Below are 22,411 nucleotides of genomic sequence, written 5' to 3' on the forward strand. Positions count from 1 at the left end.
CTCGCTGACTTGATCAAGTAGATCAGATAATTCAATGGGATATGAGGAAAGTGAAATATAGTAGAAACTGGGAAATCATTAAAACAGCTCCTGAATTCCTATTCATAGTACTTAGTATTCAGGTGAAGTGCACTATAGTTTGTGTCCTGGAAACCAGACACTGCACGGTAAGGGCTTATCTATTCAATCTAAGTAGTGTTCTACAGATCGAAATAATGTGACAAGGAATCCAGCTTATATTACCTTCTATTATTAATTCCCATGCCAGAGAGGACATGAAAAGACAGGGTCGTTACATTGTATAAGGCCAGAAGCAGAAACTCCTGGTCCTTGAGAGACTGCAGAACATATATCATGAATATAAATGTGTCACTATGTTATTAATTGAACTTAAGGTCAAAACAATTAAAATGGGTAGGTGATTAGAGGCAGTAAGAGACCTGCTCTCATGGGGGAGGGAGACCGGTGGTACATGTAGGCCTACATACTGTATGTATGTGCATGGAACTGAACTACTGTTGATTGAGTCATTGATTAGATTGATCAATCAATCATTCAATTCTAAGAAAGACAAACAAATCTATTCGAAACACTAGAACCTGTGAGGGGCCAGACGTTAGCATTGTGCTGTGCTACACTATGCTGAACTAATACGCTGCCTTGTACTGTACAGTGCTGTACTGTTGCTATACAGCACTGTAGCCAGCTGTGGTCATACCTTGTCTTGTTGATGGCCACCAGTTTCTCGATGGCCTGGGCCTGGATGAGGGAGCGTGCGTTCTCGGAGCTGTCCGTCACAATCTCGTGGATGGTGTTGAGAATGGCCACCACCGTGTCTTCCTCCAGGTTCTTGGCTGGCCGCTGCTGACCGCTGGGCAGGTTACTCACCAGGTCCCTCATGGCATAGCTCCCTACAGGGCAGAGGTCAAAGAGCAGTGTCCCCGTCAACTGGTAATAGAGGTAAAAGGTGTGTAAACACTCATTTTACTACATCTTGTTGCGCTACATAGTGTTTTGATTCATAATAGCATTGTACAAATTGTTTGATATCAACTTATTAAAACTTTGACTAATCTGCAATCATTCAGCAAAAGACATACACAGGTTCAACAATCATATTGTTATCTTCAGTAGCTAGGTTTCAATCCAATTGGCAACAGATTTTCATGCGAATATTCAAAAATCTGCATGAAGAAAATATGCACATTTTCCCACCAGTGGTGTGTTTCTTGCGGATAAATGGAATTCTTGCCGATAAAAGTCAGTGGTGATGACATAGTGCACACCAAATAATTTTTTGGGCTTAAGTTTTCATGTACTGAATAAAAATGTGTGTTTCCATCGCTATCTACTGATAGTTTTGTCACAGAAACTGTTGCGTTAAATAGCAAATGTGCCTACTCTGATCTTGGCATGTGCGCCCTAGCCAACAGCTCGCAGATACAGTGTACGTAGGCTGCTAGTCTACATTATGAGATTATTATGGATAAGAGCGAGAATATGTTTATTTGTTAAACGGCAGTCAAGCATCGATCATCATGTCACCAGAATTATCAATATTTATTGGAAAGCAGGATCAAGCTCGTGCACTTTCACAACCCTGTAAAGTTCATCAGAATTTATTTCATCTGTAACCTAATAAACTGCATGCTTTCCGATCACACATCATATCGCCGCGTGACTCCAAATGTACTTTGCTATGACGGTTATTATATCAATATTTGTAAATAAAGGCATTTCCACCGCCATTTCTCGAATAATTTATTTTACCAACACAAAAAGATCCTACCATGTCAAACATACAAATTGTACAGAAACTTCCTGTTTCCATCACAGGTGTCGTGATTTTTAAAAATATGATATGACTTTACTTGCATAAAAACTGAGGATGGAAACATGGTTAGTAACAGCTATCTGATCTCACAGCATTTCAAAGTGTTTTACCCCATTGTTGTACTTGTATGCTGTAAAGAGAGGCCGTGTGTTAACAGTGTGTGGTCAAGCCCACAGTTAACACACTACCTCTCTTTACAGCATACAGTTGGTCAATGGTCGTACCGATCAGGTCTTTGTTGCGGCGGTCGATGGAGAGGTTACGCAGGGCGATGGCCACGGCTCGGACCACCTTGTCAGAGTCAGAACGCAGCAGCTCCACCAGGATGGGAAGACCCTTCTCCTTCCTCACTGTGGCACGGATGTAGTTGGACCACTGGGGACAGAGAGAAGAGGGAACATGGAGGATAAGGATAAACTGTCTGTGAAGAGAGAATACTACCAGTCAATACATACATACGCATGTACACACACACCCCTACACAAGCACACACGCAAGCCCCTCCCCCAGACACAATTATTATACATTAGCACAGCCAACAGTGGCTATCTAGATTTGACTGTTCAAAACAATTACACAGCAGGGCTACAGACTGTCATGTGATGCAATTTGTCACTGATTAAACATCAACGAATGCTCCTCTCTTTTTTTCTGTAACACAAAACAATAAGTTTGACATGAAAGAGCTCATTTGCTGAACACTGTTACCCCCTGAGATGTAATTAAACTGGTGCAACACCAGAACCCGGCCACTGGGTGGGAGTAGTAAACCTAAAACAGACCGTACCTAGCATAGCACAGTTAAACAGCTAGGGAGCAGCAAGGAGAAGGGGATGAATAGAGGATTTAAAGTAAAAAAGCTTGAGATATCCTCATCGGGAATGGGGACACGTTATGCACATCTCCTTTAAGCAGAGGTTTGATGTGTTAGCATCAGCCCCAAGCCCCAGTGTGGACAGGCATTCTGATCAGCCGCTATATACACAGACATGGAATCACTGGCCACTTTAATCATGTTTACATACTGCTTTACTCATTTCATATGTATATATATATATACATATATATACTGTATTATATTATACTGTAATTTAGTCACTGCCACTCCAACATTGCTCATCCTAATATTTATATATTTCTTAATTCCATTCTTTTACTTTTAGATGTGTGTGTATTGTTGTGATACTACTGCACTGTTGGAGCTAGGAACACAAGCATTTGCTACACCCGCAATAACATCTGCTAAATATGTCTATGTGACCAATAACATTTGATTTGATCTGCTCAAACTACATAAATAAAATAACTACATAAATAAAATAAAATAATTTTTTATTTGTCACATACACACGGTTAGCAGATGTTAATGCGAGTGTAGCGAAATGCTTGTGCTTCTAGTTCCGACAGTGCAGTAATATCTAACAAGTAATCTAATAATTTCCCAACAACTACCTAATACACACAAATCTAAAGGGGTGAATGAGAATATGTACATATAAATATATGGATGAGCGATGGCCGAGCGGCATAGGCAAGGTGCAATAGATGGTATAAAATACAGTATACTGTATACATATGATATGAGTAATGTAAGATATGTAAACATTATTAAAGTGGCATTATTTAAAATGGCATTGTTTAAAGTGACTAGTGAACCATTTATTAAAGTGGCCAGTGATTGGGTCTCAATGTAGGCAGCAGCCTCTCTGAGTTAGTGATTGCTGTTTAGCAGTCTGATTGTCTTGAGATAGAAGCAGTTTTTTTTGGAGGGAGGGAGCGATTCTGTCTCTTTATATACAGTGCCTTCAGAAAACATTCATATCCCTTGACTTATTCCACATTTTGTTGTGTTACACAGGGGCACCTTGTGCTGGGGACAATAAAAGGCCACTCCAAAATGTGCAACACAATGCCACAGATGTATCAAGTTTTGAGGGAGCGTGCAATTGGCATGCTGACTGCAGGAATGTCCACCAGAGCTGTTACCAGAGAATTTAAATGCAAATGTTTCTACCGTAAGCCGCCTCCAATATCGTTTTAGAGAATTTGGCAGTATGTCCAACCGGCCTCACAATCGCAGACCATGTATATGGTGACGTGTTTGCGGTTTGCTGATGTCAACGTTGTGAACAGAGTGCCCCATGGTGGCGGTGGGGTTATTGGTATGAGCAGGCATAAGCTACGGACAATGAACACGATTGCATTTTATCGATGGCAATTTGAATGCAGAGATATCGTGACGAGATCCTGAGGCCCACTGTCGTGCCATTCATCCGCCGCAATCATCTCATGTTTCAGCATGAAAATGCACGGCCCCATGTCGCAAGGATCTGTACACAATTTCTGGAAACTGAAAATGTCCCAGTTCTTCCATGGCCTGCATATTCACCAGACATATCACCCATTAAGCAGGTTTGGGATGCTCTGGATTGACATGTGCAACAGCGTATTCCAGTCCCCGCCAATATCTGGCAACTTCTCACAGCCATTGAAGAGGAGTGGGACAACATTCCACAGGCCACAATCAACAGCCTGATCAACTCTATGTGAAGGAGATGTGTCGTGTTCATGATGCAAATGGTGCCCACACCAGATACTGACTGGTTTACCTTTTTTTTTTAAATCTGTGACCAACAGATGCATATCTGTATTCCCAGTCATGTGAAATCCATAGATTAGGGCCTAATGAATTTATTTCAATAGACTAATTTCCTTATATGAACTGTAACTCAGTAAAATCTTAGACATTTTTGCATGTTGCGTTTATATTTTTGTTCAGTATACATAACAGTATTCACACCCCTGAGTCAATACATGTTAGAATCACCTTTTGCAGCGATTACAGCTGTGTGTCTTTCTGGGTAAGTCTCTAAGAGCTTTGCACACCTGGAGTGTACAATATTTGCACATTACTCTTTTTAAATTCTTCAAGCTCTGTGAAGTTGGTTGTTGATCATTGCTAAACAGCCATTTTCAAGTTGCCATAGATTTTCAAGCCAATTTAAGTCAAAACTGTAACTAGGCCACTCAGGAACACCCAATGTCGTTTTGGTAAGCAACTCCAGTGTATATTTGACCTTGTGTTTTAGGTTATTGTCCTGCTGAAAGGTGAATTTGTCTCCAAGTGGAAAATCAGACTGAAACAGGTTTTCCTCTAGGATTTTGCCAGTGCTTAGCCCTATTCCGTTTATTTTTATCCCCCAAAAAACTCCCTAGTCCTTGCCGATGACAAGCATACCCATAACATGATGCAGCCACCAACATGCTTGGAAATATGAAGAGTGGTACTCTGTGATGTGTTGTGTTGGATTTTCCCCAAACATAATGCTTTATATTCAGGACATAAAGCTAACTTCTTTGCCACATGTTTGGCAGTATTACTTTAGTGTCTTATTGCAAACAGGATGCATTTTTTGGAATATTTTTTATTCTGTACAGGCTTTTTTCTTTTCACTCTGTCATTTAATGTTTTGTGGAGTAACTACAATGTTTTTGATCCATCCTCAGTTTTCTCTTATCACAGCCATTAAACTCTAACTGTTTTAAAGTCACCATTGGCCTCATAGTGAATTCCCTGAACAGTTTCCTTCCTCTCCGGTAACTGAGTTAGGAAGGACACCTGTATCTTTGTAGTAACCCATCTACCAATTGGTGCCCTTCTTTGCAAGGCATTGGAAAACCTCTGTGGTCTTTGTGGTTGAATATGTGTTTGGAATTCACTGCTCGACTGAGGGACCTTACAGATAATTGTATGTGTGGGTACAGAGATGAGGTAGTCATTCAGAAATCATGTTAAACACTATTATTGCACACAGAGTCCATGCAACTTATTATGTGACATGTTAAGGTAATTTTTACTACTGAACTTATTTAGGCTTACCATAACAAAAGGGTTGAATACTTATTAACTCAAGACATTTCACCTTTTAATTTTTATTTATTAGTAAAATTTGCAAAAACATAATTCCACTTTGACATTATCGGGTATTGTGTGTAGGCCAGTGACATCTATATTTAATCTATTTTAAATTCAGGCTATAACACAACAAAATGTGTAAAAAGTCAATGTGGTATGAATACTTTCTGAAGGCACTGTACCTAATTATTAAAAATCACCAGTGCAGAACAGTGATAGAAAACAGTAAAAATTAAAATGGTGACATGGTTTATACATGGTATACATGTACTGTAGGCTACATATATTATACATGTTACCACAGGTTATGTGTAAGCGTTTCAAATTTTAACAGCAAGAGATACATGTTGGATGTTTTCAAATCAATCTAACATCCTGTCTGTTGTGTTGTGTTTTGCCACCGCTGTGGATGGAGAGATCTGTGAACGAGCTGAGCTGAGAGGAACAGGAAGGTGTGAGCATGGTGCTGGAGCCTGGTGATGATTAATGCCGTGACAACGGATATGTTTACAGCATGGCACATAGGTGTTAAAAAATGTATCATGATAGAGCTAAAATGACAAAGCTCTCTAGGCCTAACATAGGCCAGTACTGACTAAGAGCATTATATTCCTGAAGGGAATAACATGATAGGCCTCTGTACTTTACACTAGTGATGGTAATGACTGTGTAAATGCTGGAAAAAACATCACACTCTGATTACTCACTACTGTAACCAAATGGAAGTGTTTTTGTACTGACAGTGCAGAGCTCCATTTTGGATAAATTACTTGTCCAGCGTATTGAGGTTCAGAGACCTTATACCCCATAATCACAGTGTGTGTGTGTTTATGTGTGTGAGACTCACGGTCCACTGTCCGGCGCTGAGGTTCTGCAGGGCCCCTGCGGCAGCCTCCAGAGTGTTGTAGTTCTGGCTCTCAGTTAGCAGAGACAGGTACAGCCTCACCACTTCCGGTTGGTACAGCAGCTCAAAACCTACAAAGACAGAGAGAGAGAGAGTTAGAGAGAGAGAGAGATGTGGAAATTAGATACAGAGACAGATAGAGAGAGAGAGAGAGACAGATAGAGAGAGAGAGAGAGAGAGAGATAGAGAGAAAGAGATAGAGAGAGAGAGAGAGAGAGAGAGAGAGAGAGAGAGAGAGAGAGAGAGAGAGAGAGAGAGAGAGAGAGAGAGAGAGAGAGAGAGAGAGAGAGAGAGAGAGAGAGAGAGAGAGAGAGAGAGAGAGAGAGAGAGAGAGAGAGAGAGAGAGAGAGAGAGACAGACAGACAGACAGACAGACAGACAGACAGACAGACAGACAGACAGACAGACAGACAGACAGACAGACAGACAGACAGACAGACAGACAGACAGACAGACAGACATGGAAGTTAGATACGGAGACAGAGAAGTTAGATACGGAGACAGAGAAGTTAGATACGGAGACATGAAAGTTAAATACGTAGACAGAGAGAGACAGAGAGACATATAAGTTAGATACGGAGAGAGAGGGAGAGGCAGAAGTTAGATACAGGGACACTTTTAGGATAGATACAGAGGGAGACAGAGAGCCAACAGAGAGACAGATTATTGAACACAATTAAAAGAAAGAGACATGTAGCTCAGATACATAGACAGGGAATCAGTCTGTGAAACTGCTCACATAATAAGACTAATAGAAGTCGGCTATCTTCCCGCATAATTATGGCAGGCAAGACTATTAGGTGTCTGTCAATTATTATTCTCCCTTTCACACTCTGGTAAATCTCATTAACAGTACTTGATAAACAAAACAAACAACTGTGCATAGTCTACCCAAGTTATTGTTATCGCTGGGTAGAAACCATGTGACAACCCATTAAATGACACAGTCATTATTCCATAACTACAATGGAATAACCAATGGCTCCCAAGTGGCGCAGTGGTATAAGGCACTGCATCTCAGTGCAAGAGGCATCACTACAGTCCCTGGTTTGATTCCAGGCTGTATCACATCTGGCTGTGATTGGGAGTCCCATAGGGCGGTGCACAACATTGTCCGGGTTTGGCCGGGGTAGGCCATAATTGTAAATAATAATTTCTTCTTAACTGACTTGCCTAGTTAAATAAAAGTTACATCATTTTTTTTTGTTAATGTCACGCCCTGACCATAGAGAGCCCTTGGGGTTCTCTATGGTGTAATAGGTCAGAGCTTGACTAGGGGGTGTTCTAGTCTTGAATTTCTATGTTGGTGTGAGTATGGTTCCCAATTGGAGGCAGCTGATGATCGTTGCCTCTAATTGGGGATCATACTTAGTCTGGTCCTTTTCCCACCTGCGTTTGTGGCATATTGTTTCGTTTTGGTTTAGTGCTATGTGCGCTACGAACTTCACGTTCATTTATTCTTTGTTGTTTTTTGAAGGTTCACTTTAATAAATATGTGGAACTCTACTCACGCTGTGCCTTGGTCCGCTCATTATGTATACAACGAACGTGACAGTTATTTTTTTAAACAGTGTTAGTACTGCTGGTACAACACAGTATTTACTAATTCCACTGATAGTTAGTATGGTATAAGTGTGGCCAAAAAGTATTAAAAGCTCAGTCACAGATGAAACAGCCATCAGCCACCCACAGAAGAAATGGTCTTCTACAGTAACAGAGCCAATAGCCTAATGGCCACTATGTAGCTTTTATCAAAGTACAAATCTCTGCTAATGTGATCAATGACCTCAGTCATAAAACGGTGCACTGCTTCTACTGAAGGTAGAGGGAGTGAGTCCCCTCCTATGTTGTTGAGGCAAGGTCGGGTCCCTTTGACCTCAGATTATAGTTTAGGACTGTGTTTACACAGTTTAAGAAGACTTAAACTGTAGAAAACTGTAGAGAGCATATGTCATTGGTTGTAATTATGTGAATTCTGCAACACATAACCTGGTCTTTTTATCATTTAGACTAAATTACACCCAAATAAATAATCTGTTGCCACAGACCAAGTTTCAGATCCGATCTCACAACAATACATCACTCACACTAGATTCATATATATTAGTCTGGTGAATGAATCATGATGTAAGTAGATATTGATTTTACATATACAACAAGATCAAGTATCTGAAAGCAAAGTTTCTCTCTGTCCATTTAACACATTGTAGCAGTCAGTCAATGGTTGGCTTGAGCTGTGGTAAACTGTGTAATTACATTATCAGCTATCAGCTGGATCGGGCTGGGCAGTGAGAGGCAGAGAAAGTATCGAACCCCACTCTCCTTTCCACTACCAAGGTCAGCTCAGGCTGTTTGACATCCCAGGGGAGGAGCACTTCTCAAACTGGAGTACATCCACACTAACAGCCCTTCGCTATGGAAGACAACTTGGCTTGGCTCTATGGACTCAAAACCAAGTACTTCATCATCATCACAATGCATCTGTATTCATATATTCTCAAAAACCTTCTGCACTTTAAAGTCTGCAAGTCTAAAGTGATGGTTCAGAACAGACTGCCTTTTCTTCACTGGTCTCTGAATAATAGTATCAGTCAGAACACACTGTACGTGCGCACACATACACACACCTCAATTATTCACTTCCACTGAGCTTAAATGAAAGAAAATAACCATTGGTTCATTCCATGTTATCCGAGGCATTCATTTCCAGAGGTATATTTCAAACCCCATATATTAAATGTTAATGATTGATACACTGTGGTGGGAGAGGCATTCCATACATTCTTTGTTGGAAATGAAGATAACAGTGAAAGTCTTAGTCATACAAAGAGGTAAAAAAGTACTGCTCGCTTCAATGGATGAGGCCAAGAAACAGACTTGGATATCTGGAAGGGTCTTTTACCATCGTCTTAATGAGGGAGAGAAGAAAAGAAGAAAGTCTAGAGTGAGACAAACGACTCTGAAGCCCTGGAGAGGAGGAGACGAGAGGGAGCAGAGCTGTCTATTTCTGCCAGATCTAGGCTAGACTACATCCAGCTCTGGGCGTGAGCAGACCTCTAACTGTCTTCAGGAAATGCACAAACCTTGAATAACCATTTTCACCTCGAATAACCATTTTCACATCTAAATCTGGGGCTCACACCCATCATTTTGGAGAAAGAGTAAATTATGGATGTGGGAATGGCTGGCTTTGGTCCCTTCATCCTGGGGTTGCCAGATCCAGACACTCCACAGAGCTGTTTCCTGTCCATGCTCCTGTCCTAATCCTTCCATTTCCCTCCACAACCATGTAAACCAATTGTGGTGCATGGAGAGGAGGTTGCCAGTCATAAAGAAAGATGCTTGTTTGTGTTAGGGATTCAGGTTTCCTAAGGAGCTCTGTGAGTCAGAGGGAGTGAGGTCACAGTGTGTGAGTAATCAAAGAGAGGTCAGCTAATGTGTGATTCAAAACAACTGAATTGCCTTTGTCTGGGGCTTAAACAGAATACCACAGCTCGGGAGCAGAACAGTAGAACAGACACAGACAGCGCAGTGCTGAAGCAATACGTCTCCCCATACAACTTGGCTTATTTCAGGCATATTCAGTCAGTCAGTGCAGACTCAGCAAAGTCAAGGCCATTTATCAGACTCAGAGGCTTCACAGCAGAGGCAGAAACTCCCAGTGCCAAGTTCACTTTTAAATCCAGGACAGCGTTTTAATAAGCGAGAACCTGTAAATCTGCAATCCTACATTTCCCCGTTCCCCACTCTCTTGTAATTCCTCGCTCTTGGACTCGTCTCTTCCAGTCCGAGAGTTATGAAGTTTCCATTTCGGAGCCAAGGGCTCAGATAAAGTGGCCAAGTACTGTCCCCTCAGAGGCAAATGAAAAAGGAGGGACATTCATGTGGCCTTTAAACTAATTCCTAGAGCTCTCTCTAAGATCTCCGCATGTCCAGTGAATGAAGATCTGTTCCAGAGCGCTGAGCCCATGTCCACAGTAGACATATTATCTCTGTAAGGTTCATTTCTATGGTTTGCAGTCAAACGGCAGTGCACATCATAGGGGTTGGTTTAGCACCATAGAGATGCTAATATCTTTATGAGGCTTTTTTCTATGGCTTGCAGTGCATCTTCATGGATCACCTTCATGTCAGACTAGCTAGTAGGCTATAGGGTGGTGCTGTACAATCATAGTATGACCACTTCCAGTCATTAGTTAGCGTTGCCTTTGCCTGGCTACCCAAACTCCTTGCTCCTGCTAAACGCTATGCCACAGCACAGCACAATGAGTCTGGATCTGAGTACCTCCCCGAGGATTTCTATAATGGTAATCCATTCTAGACGTTGGGCCAAAGCCAGAACACGCGTGTGTATAGCATCATTTTGAAAATTTGTCATTGGCTTTGATACTCTGATTGGTTGAGATGATCCAATCGGTGATGACTTTGTTTTGTACGACAACCATCATTTTGATGTCACCACAAACGATGGCAGTCTCAGATTGAAGTATGCAGCAAACACAGAGCAGCGGAAGAATTCAGTTTAAGTCGTCAGGCAAGCGTCGCCTGCTAGCTGCCTGCCAGGCAGGTTGTTAGCAGGGAATTATAATGAATGTTGAATAATTAACTGTCGCTGTGGCGTGACCTCTATGTCCCTCTGGTGCTGGTGCTTAGAGCTACACACACACATTGTACCACATGCAGCACGTACGCCTGCATGTACTCCCTATCTCTCTTTTTTAAGGCCTGGCATGTCCTGCATATATTATATACTTCTATATTTAGTCTGCAGAAAATGTTGACAAACGTGAACGCACACACACCCCTCCTATCTACACCCAACACACACACACCCCTCCTATCTACACCCAACATACACACACACCCCTCCTATCTACACCCAACACCCAACACACACACACACCCCTCCTATCTACACTCAACATACACACACACCCCTCCTATCTACACCCAACACCCAAAACACACACACACCTCTCCTATCTACACCCAACACCCAACACACACCCCTCCTATCTACACCCAACACACACATACACACACACACACAGACCCCTCCTATCTACACCCAGCATACACACACACACACACACACCCCTCCTATCTACACCCAACACCCAACACACACACACACACACACCTCTCCTATCTACACCCAACACCCAACACACACCCCTCCTATCTACACCCAACACACACATACACACACACACACACAGACCCCTCCTATCTACACCCAACACCCAACACACACACACACCCCTTCTATCTACACCCAACACACACATACACACACACACACACAGACCCCTCCTATCTACACCCAACACCCAACACACACACACACCCCTTCTATCTACACTCAACACACACACACACATACCCCTCCTATCTACACCCAACACACAACACACAACCCTCCCATCTACACCCAACACACATGACACAACTAGCATTATCCACTCCCCTGGGTGCAAGGCTAGAAAGTACATTCCCTGTACAATCCCATGCCTACATGTTTCTCCAGCAGACATCAGTCAGATGAGTGGTGTGTTGCTGTGGCCTCCCTCCCCTGCAGTCACATGCTGAGAGAGCGGGACATCAAAACCAGCGAGCTGAGGCACACGCTTAGGCCCGACCTCACTTCTAATTGAGCTGATAGGGGCGGAGCGCCAGGTTATTTTTCAAAGCAAAAACGCAGAGGCGACAAACTCTTAAACGCTGGCGGCTCAATTAGAGGCTTACAGAGTAGAGAAGAGAGGAGAGAAAGCTTATGCTGCATTCAGTGTGAGGCAAAGTAGGTTACAACAAAGTAAAGTTGAGGTGAGTGATGCATATGGCCCTGAGTGGCTCATCAGTTCACCATTAGAGTATTAGGGTTCAAGTGGCTTCACTATTGGCTGTAATTAAAGTGAAGGGGTTGCGGCTTGACAAGAGCAAAATGATAATAGATTAACTGACACACACACAGACACACACAGACACACACACACAGACACACACACACACACACACACACACACACACAGACAGACACAAACACACCTCACATTAGCCCTCTTCTGTCAAAAAATCATTGTTCATCAATCAAAACTAAGTGGGGAGCGTATTGTAACCCTAATCCTCGGTGAGCCTCTCCCAAAGCCTCCCGCTTCTATCACATACAATGAATGTACAAAATATTAAGGACACCTGCTCTTTCCATGACATAGACTGACCATATACTGACCAAGTGATCCCTTGTTGATGTCACTTGTTAAATCCACTTCAATCAGTGTAGATGAAGGGTAGAAGACAGGTTAAAGAAGGTCTTTAAAGCCTTGAGACAATTGAGACATGGATTGTGTATGTGTGCCATTGAGGGTGAATGAGCAAGACAAAAGATGTAAGTGCCTTTGAACAGGGTATGGTAGTAGGTACCAGGCACACTGGTTTGAGTGTGTCAATAACTGCAACGCTGCTGGATTTTCACACTCAACAGTTTTCTGTGTGTATCAAGAATGGTCCACCACCCAAAAGACACCATTGACACAACTGTGGGAAGCGTTGGAGTCAACATGGCACAGCATCCCTGTGGAATACTTTCGACACCTTGTAGAGTCCATGCCGCGACAAATTGATGCTGTTCTGAGGGCAAAAGGGGTTGCAACTCAATATTAGAAGGGTGTTCCTAATGTTTTGTACACTCAGTGTATACTCTACTCCCTTCATATCCATAGGAGTACCACTTAAAACCCCATCAGATCGAGTGAGGAACATCTGTAGTCTCCATGAAAACACACTTCAATCAATAACAGCTTGCTATATCACTTCATAAAGTGGATACGTTTTTACAGCAGGTCAAAGAGGAGTTTTCCAGTGTCGTTAAGAGAATGGGAGAGAGGGAGCAGAGGGTCACATTCTCTGCCTATGAAACACTAGCTAAATAAATAATACTGTTTGAACAGGGGAAATCAGAAGTCATTGGATTCCCATTCCAGCTCTGAAACATATGCACACGTTTAACCCCATGAGACTAATGTGGCTCTGAAAGTATGGTTAAGGTTTTCATATTGCTGTCTGTGTCATAGATAATGAACGCTTTCACAGGGGAAGCCACGGAGAGAGCAGCTATCACATCACATTGTTAGGGCTGCTTTGAAAGACAATAGCTGACCCCAGGTGACCCGCAAACCCGTCAGAAAATATCAGGACGTGTAATTGAAAACAACAACAACAAAATTGAATGCCAGGAAAGTTGGATAAATGCCTGTTTTCAGTTCAGTCGGTTCAAACGAGTCAGTTCTTTAACCGCTCTCTCTTTCCATCGCTCTTTCCACATCTTTCTCTCTCTCCTTCTCTCCATCTCTATTTTTATTTTCCCTGGCCTTGGTACCAATTTAAACAAAGCACAGCCAGGCCGCTAAGGCCACTTTCAACAACAGCCATCTCACTAGACAGGCAGGGAGCAAAAGTCAAGCCTTTGAATAATGCTTATCCTCTCTCTTTCTCTCTGTGTATTGGCGTCTCTTTGGGTATTGGCTTGGCAAACCAAGGGCACCAAACATTGGCATATCCAAACAACAACAGTTGGTGGCATTTTGTTGGAAGGTGACATTAAAGGGTCAAGAAGGTAACTGGCGGTCAGCCGATTTTATGGACAGCTAACTACAGTACTCATCCTCTAAGGCACGCAACATACCAATCCGGCCCGCAGGTGGTTTGAGTAATAAAAAAATAAGATATTTTGAGTTTTTATTTCCTCAACAAAACATATGGGGGGGGGTGAGTGAACTCAATATACTTTAAAATGACAAATAAAAAATCAAAACTGTGTTGAAATAATAATGGACCTACATTTCCACAGTTTCTTGACTGTGTCCAGCTCACTAATCATTTTGACGGTGAGGAAATATAACCAATTTTCAGTGTGGCATCCCGGACCTCGTTGAAGAATGAATACGGCCCCTGGGTCACCCCTGCTCTAAGGGCATACAGATACCCCAGAGAGCAGAAAGGGAGGGAAGAGGTGGTGGGTAGAGGTGCATAAACAAAATGAGTTTGTCACCCCTGCTCTAAGGGCATACAGATACCCCAGAGAGCAGAAAGGGAGGGAAGAGGTGGTGGGTAGAGGTGCATAAACAAAATGAGTTTGTCACCCTGCTCTAAGGGCATAAAGATACCCCAGAGAGCAGAAAGGGAGGGAAGAGGTGGTGGGTAGAGGTGCATAAACAAAATTAGTTTGTCACCCCTGCTCTAAGGGCATAAAGATACCCCAGAGAGCAGAAAGGGAGGGAAGAGGTGGTGGGTAGAGGTGCATAAACAAAATGAGTTTGTCACCCTGCTCTAAGGGCATAAAGATACCCCAGAGAGCAGAAAGGGAGGGAAGAGGTGGTGGGTAGAGGTGCATAAACAAAATGAGTTTGTCACCCCTGCTCTAAGGGCATACAGATACCCCAGAGAGCAGAAAGGGAGGGAAGAGGTGGTGGGTAGAGGTGCATAAACAAAATTAGTTTGTCACCCTGCTCTAAGGGCATACAGATACCCCAGAGAGCAGAAAGGGAGGGAAGAGGTGGTGGGTAGAGGTGCATAAACAAAATGAGTTTGTCACCCTGCTCTAAGGGCATACAGATACCCCAGAGAGCAGAAAGGGAGGGAAGAGGTGGTGGGTAGAGGTGCATAAACAAAATGAGTTTGTCACCCCTGCTCTAAGGGCATAAAGATACCCCAGAGAGCAGAAAGGGAGGGAAAAGGTGGTGGGTAGAGGTGCATAAACAAAATGAGTTTGTCACCCTGCTCTAAGGGCATACAGATACCCCAGAGAGCAGAAAGGGAGGGAAGAGGTGGTGGGTAGAGGTGCATAAACAAAATGAGTTTGTCACCCTGCTCTAAGGGCATAAAGATACCCCAGAGAGCAGAAAGGGAGGGAAAAGGTGGTGGGTAGAGGTGCATAAACAAAATTAGTTTGTCACCCTGCTCTAAGGGCATAAAGATACCCCAGAGAGCAGAAAGGGAGGGAAGAGGTGGTGGGTAGAGGTGCATAAACAAAATTAGTTTGTCACCCCTGCTCTAAGGGCATAAAGATACCCCAGAGAGCAGAAAGGGAGGGAAGAGGTGGTGGGTAGAGGTGCATAAACAAAATGAGTTTGTCACCCTGCTCTAAGGGCATACAGATACCCCAGAGAGCAGAAAGGGAGGGAAGAGGTGGTGGGTAGAGGTGCATAAACAAACTACCGGTACCTACTTCCTCTCATCCCTCTGTCTCTCTCCATCATTGCCATTCCACCACTGGGTGTTGGTAGGGTATCAATGGGAAGACACTGTCAAAAGGCTGACAGATACTTGAAAGAGTTTGGCTGGCTTGGCTCAATGTGTATCCTGGATCACAACTCTGGTGCTGCCATTTTAGGAGAAGACACCAGACATCCTTTCTCCTGTGCAAAAGGGCTAACTAGGTCCTGCTGTGGCACCCCAGGATTAGACGTCTTCCAAGTCCTCCAGACCGGAGCTACCGTTAGCAGAGAGACTGTCTGTCACCAGTCTCCCATCGATGCCTCGACGCCGGCCACCTCAACGGACCACATTGTTTGCTTGTCACACACTTCAAACCTTTCCTTTACCAAATCCACAGGACATGTTTCTGTTTTCACCATCCTCCAGCTGAACAGAAACAATAACTCAGTAGTTTTTCACCGCTACCCAACAACAAGTTATAAAGGTTGGTGTCTGTGGTTAACCAGAGGATGTGCCTTCCAGCGACAACAGTTGGATTGATTTCTGGATCAACAGTTAGAATGCAATGTGCTCTAGCTTTGTTTCCAATGTTCCTAAATCTAATAGTTCCTGATAGTTTCTGGGCCATAGGTTGAGGAGGATGTCTGTTTATATGAAACCTTGGTCACGCAAGACAATAATTTCCAGCTATGGCCTTTGACCTGACATAATATCAACATCTCTCTCCAGGAGGAACTCCGACTGACCACCCGTCATAGGGACGGGTTCATCTGTTTCTCTGAGCCTACCTTCAGCCAATCCTCACAGTGGCCAGTTAGCTTAGAGTTCCTACATCCTATCCAGGGCTCAGAGAGAGACAGACACTGGCCATTAGACTGATATGTGTGACCTCAGGGGAGGTTTGAGAGAGAAAGCCGCTAGCCGCTCTACATACGTCAGCATGCGGCCCGGCCTGGCCAGACACACATTTAGATGCATATCTGGACCTGCAGGGGACTGGATGTTGTTATGGAGGCTGCAGATAAGGCTCAGATACCAATGCCCATGTGGTCGGAGGCTCAGCACTTCATTTCCTCCCTCTGTCTTTATCCTTCTCCCTGTAAGGGCCCCAGAATGCAGACCATACCACAGTTTTTTTGACTGGCTGGCTGGTGACCTGGCTGGCTGGTGACCTTGCTGGTTGGCTGGTGGACTAGCTGGCTGGCTGGCTGGTTGGCTGGCTGGCGGACTGACTGGCTGGTTGGTTGGTTGGTTAGTTGGTTGGCTGTCTGGGTGACTGGTTGGCTGGTTGACTGAATGGTTGGCTGGCTGACTGACTGGCTCTGTGTGCTCCTATAGAGGTTTGCCACAGGGGAGCTCAGAGCTCAAATCCTGGAGATTGGGTTGGGGGGGAGGGAGGGGAGTGGGGGACTCATGGGGCTGGGGGGGGTAAGCTGAGCTGCTAACAAAATGTAGTCGCAGACAGAAAACGGGAAAGTGAGAAATGGAAGAGGATATGGAAGATAGAGATGGATGAAGCGAGGGAGGGAGATGTATAGGAGAAAGAGGAGGGATGGGAGGTGTGTAGGAGAGAGTGAAAAGGAGGAGGATAACAAAGCGCAGGAGGGATGGGAGATGTGTAGGAGAGGCAGAGGGAGTAAGAGGCGTGTGGTGGAGGGCGGAGGCAATGTTCCCTCAAAAAAAGTTAATCACTGAGCAAATTTCTGGTCTGTTGAGCGCAAACTTGAACGTTGTGAAGATTCTTCCGGCTCGCTTTTACTGTGAACAATGAGGCTATACCCACTTTAAGTTATAGTTTTAACAGTGGTCAAGTAGGCTACTGTGGCTATTTGATCATAATGTAGGCCTACCAGAGTGGCCTACCATCAAAAACAATGAAGAAAATGCATCCCATACATAACATTTTAACAGTGGTGTAAAGTACTTTAAAGTACTACTTAAGTAGTTTTTGGGGGGTATCTGTACTTTACTAATATTTATATATTGGACTACTTTTACTTCCCTACATTCCTGAAGAAAATAATGTATCAATTACTTCATACATTTTCCCTGACACCAAAAGTCCTGGTTACATTTTGAACGGAAAATGGTCCAATTCAAGCACTTATCAAGAGAACATCCATGGTCATCCCTACTCCCTCTGATCTGGTGGACTCACTAAACAGAGAACATCCATGGTCATCCCTACTCCCTCTGATCTGGTGGACTCACTAAACAGAGAACATCCATGGTCATCCCTACTCCCTCTGATCTGGTGGACTCACTAAACAGAGAACATCCATGGTCATCCCTACTCCCTCTGATCTGGTGGACTCACTAAACAGAGAACATCCATGGTCATCCCTACTCCCTCTGATCTGGTGGACTCACTAAACAGAGAACATCCATGGTCATCCCTACTCCCTCTGATCTGGTGGACTCACTAAACAGAGAACATCCATGGTCATCCCTACTCCCTCTGATCTGGTGGACTCACTAAACACACATGCTTCATTTGTAAGTTATGTCTAAGTGTTGCAGTGTGCCCCTGGCTATCCGTAAATGAAGAAAATGGTGCTGTCTGGTTTGCTTAATATAAGGAATTGAAATGAATTATACTTTTACTTTTGATACACAGCACACAAACACAGAAATTGATTAATGAACTTCTGAATATATATTTTTTCTCTTGCTTTGTTTTCTCTTTTCCATATGATGTCATCTTTGATAAGCTACCCAGGAAAGGGCTGAAAATAGCCCAAATTAATATATATAGCCTTAGAAATAAGGCTCATGAAAATAATAACATCAGATAAAATTCAACCCCCCCCAACCCCTCTTTTTACGCTGCTGCTACTCTCTGTTTATCATATATGCATAGTCACTTTAACTATACATTCATGTACATACTACCTCAATTGGGCCGACCAACCAGTGCTCCCGCACATTGGCTAACCGGGCTATCTGCATTGTGTCCCGCCACCCGCCACCCACCACCCGCCAACCCCTCTTTTACGCTACTGCTACTCTCTGTTCATCATATATGCATAGTCACTTTAACCATATCTACATGTACATACTGCCTCAATCAGCCTGACTAACCGGTGTCTGTATGTAGCCTCGCTACTTTTATAGCCTCGCTACTGTATATAGCTACTGAGAATATCTTATGTCAAGTGTTACTGAAGTGTTGTGGTTGTAGGTTCACTTGGCACATCTAAAGTATTTTCTTCTGGGGTGTTGCTATAGGCCAGCAAGTTCTAACAGTCATTATCAAAGTAATATGTATGAAATGCTTGATAGTGTATGTGATGTAAACAGAGAGGTCTACTTTCTTGGGGACCTGGATATTGACTGGTTTTCATCAAGCTGTTCGCTCAAGAGGACGCTTCTCACTGTAACCAGTGCCTGTAATCTGGTTCAGATTATTAATCAACCTACCAGGATGTTTACAAACACTACAGGAACAAGATCATCCACATGTATCGATCACATTTTTACTAATACTGTATAACTTTGTTCTAAAGCTGTATCCCTACCCATTGGATGCACAATATAGTGGCTATATCCAGGAAAGACAAAGTTCCAAAATCTGGGCCTAAAATCGTGCATAAGAGATCATACAAAATATTTTTGTTGAACGAGATGGGGCAAAAGTACTGGCTAAGGAGTGGCCACTGCATTTTAACATGGAAATAACTGTTCTATCGTTCAGCCTACAGTAGCAGTCAATGTGTGGTGTTTAATGTAGGCATACATTCCATGAGACTTTTGAAAAAAACTTGCAGAGCTTGACATTATCCCGTTTATCCACTTGTCCTTCAGACTAGGAGGTGGCTGAAAATGTTATGTTGTTTGATGCAAGAAACCACTTTAAAAAATAAAATGCATTGTTATTCCCATACCATTATTACAGAGAATCAGACAAATTATGCTACCCTCTGCCTATTGGCTATTTATCTTATTCAAGCATGTCTCAAAATACAACATTGCCCCTTTAATTAAAAAATAAAATGTTTTGTGCTCTTGTAGGAAGCAAATCACTCCCCCATTGCGAACTACAAATTAGCTATAACTGGGCTAATAACTAGCAAAGATATGAACAAATGTACAAATGTGCACATATCGCTACATGTAGATCTTCCTTTGATCTCAAGAAAATCTACTCAGAACCGCTCATGCTGTAAAAACAGTCCAGTTCAAAGTGATTGGCACAGATCCATATATGGCAATGGTCTATTTGCATGTTGGCCTACTACAGCTCTGATTGGTTATGGCGCACCTGTCTGTGTAGAGTACGGGCCTGAGTCGTGCCTGTCAATGCAATAGAATCGTATTCCAATGTGTTCTGTCTACAACAAAATCTCTTGCATAGTTAGTTTTGCATACTAAGTCTTGCATAGTTTGTTTTGTTTTGGTATGTTGCATTGAAAGTGGCTAATATTACATTGATTTGATCACAATTGCCACAGTAAAAGTTGATAGTGTTAACTAACGGGGAAAACTCTAGAAAGCTGAGTGAAGTTCAATCTCGTGCTTCTCTGCGCACCCTGATATTTCTTCTGTGTGGCAGTCCCGGTGGAGCTTCAAGCCCGCAGCTTAGAGGGAACAATGGGCAGTGGATACAGAGAAGAGTAGAGTATCCACTGGAACAGAAATAGCATGGGTCTGAGGTTGCCACGGCAACCATGTCCTCCACTACTAACAAATCTGTTCCTTAGAAGCCACAGCAACAGTATCACACTGACATCTGGATGATGGGAAAGCTGTCTATTTATTTTGTGAAAGCTGAGAGATTGACAAGCTAAAACGGAAACGAAAGAGAGGGGTGTCAAACGTGTCCTTTCAAAGTCCTCGAATAATGCCTGCAATAATTCCTCAGTAAGTGATACACTTCAGATAGAAACGGCACTGCAGATTTAGAATTAATGTCCAGGTTTTTGAGAAGGATAGTATCTTGTGTTGTTTTTAATAACAGCCCGCCTGTCTCCCAGACAGTGTTATGTTTCTGAGACGAGAGGGTTGGTGTTCTGCAGCATCACCTTGAGGGCTGGATGGCTGGTGCCGACTGTTTGCCAAGGCTCATCACGTACTCAGATAGACACAAATGTTAGAAACGCCAGCAGAACACCCAATACCAAGAGAAAGACAGGGAGGGAAAGGCATCCACAGAGAACTGAGATAAAATACTTGATATTAGCTGTCTTGTGTCGCTTCACAAAGCCTGGAAGGCAGAGCAGGAAGTAAAGATGTTATGAAGCTGCTACGCATGAATACAAACTTACTAGACAGCTGGTCAGCAATGCAGACTTTTGGTTAAATAGGACGAGAGAATTGGCATTCCGAACACGTGGCGACTGCATCTGACAAGGATTTGAGAAACAGGAGGCTTCTTTATACATTGGGATTCAAGAAAGGAAGAGGATGACACAATGAAAAAGAGAGAGAGAGGGAGAGCGCAGAGGTAGACAAAGAAGAGAAATTGCAACTGCTCGACTGTAAAGTGAGCCAGTGTATTTTAGATCAAAGCCTATTAAGAGACTGGACACCTGTCTTGCTAATGGTATCAAAGACAGATGAGAGCTAGGAGGCTAAGCTGACAAACAAATGTATCATGTTTGGGGGAGAAGAAATCTTGATAACGACCAAAATGTGTGATTCTGTCTTGGTCAGTGCCTGGGCCGTGATGAAAGGCAGAGGTGGACAAATGTGGACGTGTGACTGGGGCTTGCACTGAGGCTCTGACTCGGGATTGGAGAAAAAGGCTGACACGGATTCTGTAGGTAGGACAAGGACAGATGCAGGCTTGGCGATAAGATTGGAGCTGGCAGAGATAAGGATCGGTGTGTGATGAGGACAGTGACTATATTTGATGATGGAGGGATTTCCCCCGCCTGTGTCTGTTTCAGGCTTCACACCATGTCATGATGAATATTTGTGCAGAGAAAGATCCCAGTCTTTCTCTGCACACGTATGCGAACATAGTAGCCACGCACACACACACAAACACACAATATTCCATCAGCCTCAGCCTTGTGAAGCTATGGGCTCCATTTGGACAAGCAATCTTCTGTGTCTGTGGAGCGGCATGATGAACAGCACACAATAATGGACACATAATACCACCTTCATGGTCAAGGGCACAACACCTTGTCCTCCGCACCACAGGGGTGTGTTTGTGTGTGTGTGTGTGTGTGTGTGTGTGTGTGTGTGTGTGTGTGTGTGTGTGTGTGTGTGTGTGTGTGTGTGTGTGTGTGTGTGTGTGTGTGTGTGTGTGTGTGTGTGTGTGTGTGTGTGTATGTGTGTGTGTTTTGCACTCGCTCTCTGAGAGTAGAATGAAAAGAGAAACAGTAAAGGGGACATGGGGATGGAGGTTGACTGCATCTCAATCCCTGATTGTCTAAACACATTAGTGAGAGAGTATAGAAAAAATATATTTCCTGTAGATTATAGAAGACTGTTCTAGTGAATATCACACACTATGGTAATGGCCTATGGTTTGTCACCTTGTATGAATAGATGGAATTCCAGTTCAAACAGGACTTGACCTTTTCAACGTAAACCC

At 43.3% G+C, this 22,411-nt stretch overlaps 1 protein-coding gene across 23 annotated transcripts in view; it reads right to left on the reverse strand.

The window, feature by feature from the left end:
* The window catches only part of LOC139545899 (splicing regulator ARVCF-like), a 348,966-nt gene that overhangs the window by 7,937 nt on the left and 318,618 nt on the right, over nt 1–22,411 (reverse strand). For all 23 annotated transcript variants that reach the window (XM_071354089.1, XM_071354099.1, XM_071354088.1 and 20 more), the window contains 3 exons: nt 6,598–6,725; nt 2,059–2,209; nt 719–911 (listed from right to left, as the gene is read on the reverse strand). In XM_071354089.1, the coding sequence (XP_071210190.1) occupies nt 719–911; nt 2,059–2,209; nt 6,598–6,725 (472 nt within the window). The remainder of the gene's footprint in view (nt 1–718; nt 912–2,058; nt 2,210–6,597; nt 6,726–22,411) is intronic.

Source organism: Salvelinus alpinus, chromosome 19 (assembly GCF_045679555.1).
Source record: "Salvelinus alpinus chromosome 19, SLU_Salpinus.1, whole genome shotgun sequence".
NCBI classification, from domain to species: Eukaryota; Metazoa; Chordata; class Actinopteri; order Salmoniformes; family Salmonidae; genus Salvelinus; species Salvelinus alpinus.